Raw genomic sequence first — 7,778 nt, forward strand, 5'->3', positions numbered from 1 at the left:
TCTAAGGAGGCCGTTAGGAAGAAGGCCGTTATGGCGTTGCACCGCTTTTACCAGAAGTCACCCGGGGCGGTTTCGCACTTGGTTTCCAATTTTAGGAAGAGGCTGTGCGATAATGATCCTGGTGTCATGGGTGCCTCCCTTTGCCCGCTCTTTGATCTTGTAACCATTGATGCCAAATCTTATAAGGATCTTGTGAGTAGCTTTGTCAGTATCTTGAAGCAGGTTGCTGAAAGGAGGCTTCCTAAGAGCTATGATTATCATCAGATGCCCGCGCCGTTCATTCAGGTGGGATTTCGGTTTTATTTGGGGTTAGAGGGATGTGGCATTGGTTACTTAGTTTAGATTAGGTGTAATTTTGAAGATCGTGCAGGTTATTAAGCTTAGATTAGGTGCTATTGTGAGTGTGCCGAGTGCGGTTATTATGCTTGTCAGCTTGTGCTTGGGTTAAGTGCAAATTTGACTTGAAAGTATGCCTGTTACATGTTATCATTTATCATTTCATTTTGAGTGACTGAGTGGGAATGTTATCATGCTTATACTTAGAGTAATTTTGAGTGTGCATGCGATTATGCTTAGATTAGGTGTAACTCTGATTGTGCATAATATTTTTCCCATGCATTTATCGTGCTTATGCTTAATGTTATTGATTGCTTAGGTTAGGTGTTATTGGTGTGGTTGACTGGTTGTGCAGGTTAAGTTGCTAAAGATATTGGCACTGTTGGGGAGTGGGGATAAGCAAGCTAGTGAGAGCATGTATACTGTTCTTGGTGATATTATCAGGAAGAGCGATTCATCGACTAATATTGGGAATGCCGTTCTCTATGAGTGCATTTGTTGTGTGGCTTCCATACACCCCAATCCCAAGTTGTTAGAATCCGCTGCAGATGTTATTGCAAAGTTCTTGAAGGTTTGTAATTGTTTTTTGGTTAAATTTGTTTTTGCATTTTGTGCTATGCTGTACTGGTTAGATTTTGGATGTTGTGTGTTACCTGAGTGTTGCTGTTGTGTGGGCAGAGTGACAGTCATAATCTCAAGTACATGGGCATTGATGCCCTTGGTCGGTTGATAAAGTTGAGTCCGCAGATAGCAGAACAACACCAACTAGCTGTGATTGACTGCTTAGAGGTGAGGATATTCCTAATAAATTCCTAAAGATGTAATGTGACTCTGTATTTATTATTCAATAAGATGTTGAAATAATTTAGCTTTGGTCTCTCAGAGTCTCAGATCATAATCTGTTTGTATGTCTACAATTCTTAATGTGCAGTCTGGGGCAGGAGCTGAGATGTATAAACAGTAGGCATTCGAATTTCGAGATCATAATATGTAGTTGTTGAACCTGTTTGGATGATTGCTTGTTTGCTTTGAACTTGCAACATTAAGCAAACACTGAAGTAAATTATGTATAGTCTGAAGAATCTTGAAAATGAATGATGTCAGTATAGTATTGGAGCAGGTTTTGACATCATTGGTGGTGTATGCAAAGGATTTGCCTACAAATTCTAGATAGAGAATTAGTAATTGATTTCAGTTCCTCTTTGAAATAATTTAAAGTGATAGCAGTATTGCACCATTAACCTTGAACATATTCCTTAAACAAAACCACATCCACTGTTTTTCACATTTTCATGTCTATGGCCAGTGCACAATTTCTCATGTTCATGCTCAATTTGGAGTTTGGATTACAATTTGATGTGTATTGCAGGACCCTGATGATACTCTGAAGCGAAAGACTTTTGAATTGCTATATAAAATGACCAAGTCCTCCAATGTCGAAGTGATCGTTGACCGCATGGTTGACTACATGATCAGCATAAGTGATGACCATTATAAAACCTATATAGCATCTCGTTGTGTGGAACTTGCTGAGCAATTTGCTCCAAGTAATCATTGGTTTATACAGGTATATCAAATCGTTGCTTTCATATTATTGATTATGCAACTTTTTTTTGTTTAAAATGTAAACTTTTACAATAATTCTATGATAGTCGATAACATGTGGTACCTTGATTTTGTAGACCATGAATAAAGTTTTTGAGCATGCCGGAGATCTTGTGAACATTAAGGTGGCACATAATCTAATGCGGTTGATTGCTGAAGGGTTTGGAGAGGATGATGATGCTACAGATAGCCAGTTGAGATCATCTGCTGTATGTTTATTGTTGTAGTTGCACAGTTAATTCAGTCAGTCCATCACGAAATTGTAGGATGTGCATATTACTGAATGAAAGCTGTTTTGTGTAGGTTGAATCATATTTGCGCATTATTGGAGAGCCAAAGCTTCCATCCATGTTTCTTCAGGTACTTCCTCTCCCACTTATGTTGAGTTTTCCCTTTTTTCTAGCCTGCCAACCTGTTTGTTGCATGATGTTAATCCCTGATTGCAGGTCATCTGTTGGGTTCTGGGTGAGTACGGCACAGCTGATGGAAAACATTCTGCTTCATATATCAGTGGAAAGTTATGTGACATTGCAGAAGCATATTCAAATGATGAAACTGTTAAGGTATTTACTAAAAGTCAGCTTTTTGCTAATAAGGCAGGAAAATTCAAACTATTTTTTACTCGGGGTACTTTTGATACTGGATCTGGATGACTAGTTTCTTTCCGTTTTATTGATTATTTATTTATTGACATCAATATCATTCTTGCATGCTATCAATTTGAAATTAGGAATAACAGGGGAAATTATAGTGAAGCTTCCTGTTTTATCAGGAAATTAAATAAATAAATAAAAGCATCCTATTTTCTGTTGTGAAATTAGTCAAATTATATTACCTTCATTAGTATTTTCTCCTTTCTTTGCCCTACTTACTGTCTTGAATCATATCTCTATGTGCTTTATTCCAACTATGATTATCTAGAATCCCGTCCTATAGTTTACTTCTGTAAGAGCTTAAATGCTTGTTTGTAACTTATGGTTTGTACTTTATATTAATGAGTAGGATGTCAGTATAATTAGTTAGAAATACATGCACAGACAGGCATTATGTTTTGTGCATTTGATTGTATGAGTTGGTGAGAATACAACAATTTTCCCTTGGATATGCTCACCTATATGGACAATCATTTTATTAAATATATGCTAGCTGTTTCATTGTTAATTTGTTATGTTGAGTTCATGGATAAGATGGGATGTTTTAGCACTGTTCACAGCTGTTTGGCATCTATTATGACTGGCCCTTCACATGTTTACATGTCATGGAACTCCAGGATTAATTTATTTGATGATGATGTTTTCGGCATAAAATTTGGTATATCATACAACTTTCTTTGTCTTGTTCCTTCTATTAGATCCATCTTATGCTTTTCTCTAATATACATCAGTGTATTAAAACTGTCTCCTTGCAGACGTTTGAGTTGGGACTAATTTATTGCTTTTGTGAAGGCATATGCAATTTCAGCATTGATGAAAATCTATGCTTTTGAAGTAGCAGCTGGGAGGAAAGTGGATATGCTACCTGAGGTATGTGTGGAAAGACTCGAAAAGTTATGATGTATACTTGATTTTTCTTTGAATTACCTGGAATTTTTCTCTTCATCTATGTATATTTATGAATTTGTGAGCATGTTCTCTTTGATGAATTATATTGTCCACAAGATAATCAAGATCAAACTATTGACTGACTAAAGATACTTGTTTTTTCACTATACTATAATTGACAGATTTCTTTCAAAATGTCTTTAAAATCCTGTTTGTGACTAGTACAGGTTGATGCTGAAATTTTGCTAATACTGGCAAGCTTAACGTTCTCCTGTCTACTTGCAGTGTCAATCTTTTATTGAAGAATTATTAGCATCTCACTCAACAGATTTGCAGCAACGTGCTTATGAATTGCAAGCCGTTGTTGGTTTGGATGCACAAGCTGTTCAAGCAATATTGCCACGAGACACAAGATGTGAAGAAATTGAGGTTATTTCTTATTATATAATCTTCTATATCAGTTTAAGATAATATTTTGTGTGTTTTCATCTACAATGAGCACTGGAAAACTTGGCTATAATTAGTCTAGGATTATGTAAAAGCCACATGATGAAGATGTGCACAATTGAAAAACTTGCCCATATCTTGGAGCAATATATGACATATGAGCCAAGCTTGTTTTATTGCAAATGGATTGACATAACTGAATGTATCAGCCAGCTGGTTATAGGAATATACAAAACCAGTTCTGTTTTTGCCTAAGGAAACCTTTGCTATATAAAATGGAAACAAATCTCTTGGTCCATTATAAAAACTATGTTAGAAGCATATGCAACATAGCCTGGTTGTCACAAAGTGGTTTTATCACCTTGATACATTGAGATCACATAACAATTTGCATTCCTTATTGTACACATAATCATGACTGTGAAAGAAAAACGAGAGATTTAGATCAGGTTAAGTGCATAAAAGATAAGGATGGAGAGGTGCTGGCTCAAGAGGATAAGATTAATGAAAGGTGGAAGACCTACTTCTACGAGTTATTTAATGAAGGACATAAGACTCTTCCGAGCCTTGGTCGATTATGCACAAGGGAAGAAGATCAAAACTTTAACTACTATCGAAGGATTCGAGACTTCGAGGTAAAAGAGGTTCTAAAGCAGATGAAAAATGGCAGGGCAGTAGGACCTGATAATATCCCGATTGAGGTTTGGAAGGGTCTTGGAGGAAAAGGCATCAACTGGTTAACCAAGTTTTTTAATGAGATTTTAAGGTCAAAGAAGATGCCTGATGAGTGGAGAAAGAGCATCTTGGTACCTATCTACAAGAATAAGGGGTATATACAAAGTTGCGAAAACTATAAAGGGATCAAGCTCATGAGCCATACCATGAATTAATGGTAAAGGGTGATAGAACGGAGGTTGAGAAAAGAGACACGAGTAACAGACAACCAATTTGGATTTATGCCAGACAGATCCACGACCGAAGCGACATACCTGTTAAGAAGGATGATGGAGAGGTATCGTAGTAATAAAAGGGATCTACATATGGTGTTTATTGATTTGGAAAAAGCGTATGATAGGGTACCAAGGGAGGTCTTATGGCAGGTTTTGAAAAAGAAGAGAGTAAGGATCGCATATATCCGTGCAATTAAAGATATGAATGATAGGGCTACAATTAGTGTGAAGACTCAAGATGGTGTGACAGAGGAATTTTCTATTGGTATAGGATTACACCAGGAATCATCCTTAAGTCCATACCTTTTCACATTAGTCTTGGAAATACTAATAGAGCATTTCCAAGAGCTTGTGCCATGGTGCATGCTTTTTGCCAATGATATCGTCCTTATGGGAGAGTCAAGTGAAGACCTAAATAAGAAGTTAGATTTATGGAGAGAAGCTCTAGAAGTGTATGGTCTGCGCATAAACCGTAGCAAGATGGAATATATGGAATGTAAGTTCGGCCGTCGAAGAGAAAACCCTAATATAGAGGCGAAGATTGGAGAAAACATCCTAGGAAACGTTAAAATTTTTAAATATCTTGGGCGTATCATACATAATAATGGAGAGATTGAACAAGACTTAAATCATAGGATCCAAGCAAGTTGGTCAAAATGACGGAGTGCGTCTGGTTTCATATATAACAAAAAAGTGCCTTTAAAACATAAAGGTAAATTCTATCACATTGCTATTAGACCGGCTATGCTTTATGGTACAGAGTGTTGGGCGACCAAAAGGGAGCATGAATATAAGTTAAGTGTGGCAGAGATGAAGATATTGAGATGGATGAGTGGTCACACGCGATTGGATAAAATAAAGAACGAAGATATAACAGAGAGAGAGTTGGAGTAGCACTTATTGTGGAAAAGATGGTAGAATCGCATCTCAAGTTATTTGGATATGTGAGAAGAAGACTGACAGAGCACCTAGCTAGGAGGGTGAATGAGATGGAAGATGAAAAATGGGTGAAAGGCAGAAAAAGACCTAGGAAGACCATCCATGAGGTGGACAAACAAGATCCACATGTAAACGGTCTTTCTGTAGACATGATACATGACAGAGCACAATGGCGTCGTTTGATTCATGTAGCCGACCCCACTTAGTGGGACAAGGCTTTGTTGTTGTTGTTGTTGTTGTATTGTACACATAATCATGAGAGGGTGAGCTTTGATGCACTGTTAAGATTGCTACTTAATGATTTAGAAGTCACATGCTCAGATCTTGGAAACAGCCTCTCCTCCGACGAGGGGAAATGTGGCATACATCTACCCTCCCCAAATATCATTAGGTGGGAGCCTCTTGCACCGAGCCACCTTTTGTTGTACAGTGTACAAATGCTCATCTTTTTGTAAATTGTAACATTGATGTGCTTGAGAGCTATACATGCTTTTTTTTTTTGGTACTCCTAGATTATTGACACACTGAATCTTATATGCAGGTTGATAAGGACCTTTCTTTCCTCAATGGTTATGTAGATCAAGCAATAGAAAAGGGTGCTCAGCCTTACATTGCTGAGGATGAGCGTAATGGGATGGGTAATGTGAGCAACCTCAGAAGCCAAGACCAACATGAATCGTTACAGCATGGTCTGAGATTTGAGGCATATGAACTTCCAAAGCCTCCAATGCAATCAAAAGTTGATCCAGTTTCATCGACAGATGTTGTTCCAGTACCTGAGGCATTATCTTATAGGGAGACCCACCCGATATCATCAGTGGGATCGACATCAGAGGCTGGGTCATCAGAGCTTAAGCTACGTCTTGATGGTGTTCAGAAGAAGTGGGGTAGGCCAACTTATTCGACTCCAACATCATCTACCACGAATTCTCCTTCCGAAAAACCTGCAAATGGTGCTAGCCATGTGGATAGTGCAACAGCTTCCTATTCAAAGTCACGTGATAGTCAGAATACAAAAAAGACAGAGATTGATCCAGAAAAGCAGAAGCTTGCTGCTTCATTGTTTGGTGGATCATCACAACCTGAGAGAAGATCATCCACTGGTCATAAGGCTTCAAGATCTAGTGGTGGTGGTGCAGATGGATCTCGCGGATCTAAAGCTGTGGAGAAAACGATTCAACAACCACCTCCTCCAGATTTGCTCGACTTCAGTGATGAACCAACTGTTACTAGTGCCCTTCCTTCCGTTGATCCCTTCAAGCAATTGGAAGGACTTCTTGACTCAAGCATGAGTTCTACAACAAACCATAATGCAGGTACTGCCACTAATGCACCTGATATTATGTCACTCTATGGAGACAGTACTGCAAGTCAGGATAGTTTAGATATTTTTCATGGGTTGTCGACTGAACCTACTGGGGCTACTAGTGGAGAAACAACTGTGACAACTTTGCCGCAATCTGTGAAGGGTCCAAACGCTAAAGATGCCTTGGAGAAGGATGCATTAGTGAGGCAGATGGGGGTGAACCCTACTAGTCAAAATCCCAACTTGTTCAGGGACTTGCTTGGCTAATCTGATTACAGAGCTAATTCTAATTGTGAATCATTATGCTTGAGGATAGTTTATGTCCTAAAATGATGGCAGAACCAGGTAAAGACTTTGTACCCATTGAAGACTAGCATTTGTGGTAATCAAATGCAGGAGGATCGACTTGCTGCATCCTGGTTTTGGGCCACTGAGAACTTGGAGGAAGGGTAATGTTGTGCACGATCATTTCATTGTTCTTCACCACAAAGTTGGGGGTCATCTTTGTTTTGAAAAATCTGTACTTTGTTAAGAAATATTTTTGTGCATTTTTCTATGTCCATATAATGGATTTCCAACAATGAGAAGCTTGATACTGCGGTCAATAATATCAGTTTGATGTGTATGAATGGCACTTGAAAGTGATATGAGGAT

General features: G+C 38.3%; 1 protein-coding gene across 1 annotated transcript in view; it reads left to right on the forward strand.

Annotated features, from left to right (window-relative positions):
* Positions 1 to 7,771, forward strand: part of LOC107642452 (AP-4 complex subunit epsilon) — a gene marked incomplete in the record, with an annotated part of 9,716 nt that extends 1,945 nt beyond the window's left edge. Inside the window, 10 exon segments of the mRNA XM_016345812.2 lie at positions 1 to 285; positions 692 to 907; positions 1,015 to 1,125; positions 1,706 to 1,903; positions 2,019 to 2,150; positions 2,245 to 2,301; positions 2,388 to 2,504; positions 3,387 to 3,464; positions 3,768 to 3,911; positions 6,360 to 7,771. Of these exon segments, the coding sequence (XP_016201298.1) occupies positions 1 to 285; positions 692 to 907; positions 1,015 to 1,125; positions 1,706 to 1,903; positions 2,019 to 2,150; positions 2,245 to 2,301; positions 2,388 to 2,504; positions 3,387 to 3,464; positions 3,768 to 3,911; positions 6,360 to 7,391 (2,370 nt within the window).

The sequence above is a fragment of the Arachis ipaensis genome, chromosome B05 (genome assembly GCF_000816755.2).
Source record: "Arachis ipaensis cultivar K30076 chromosome B05, Araip1.1, whole genome shotgun sequence".
Classification (NCBI taxonomy): domain Eukaryota; kingdom Viridiplantae; phylum Streptophyta; class Magnoliopsida; order Fabales; family Fabaceae; genus Arachis; species Arachis ipaensis.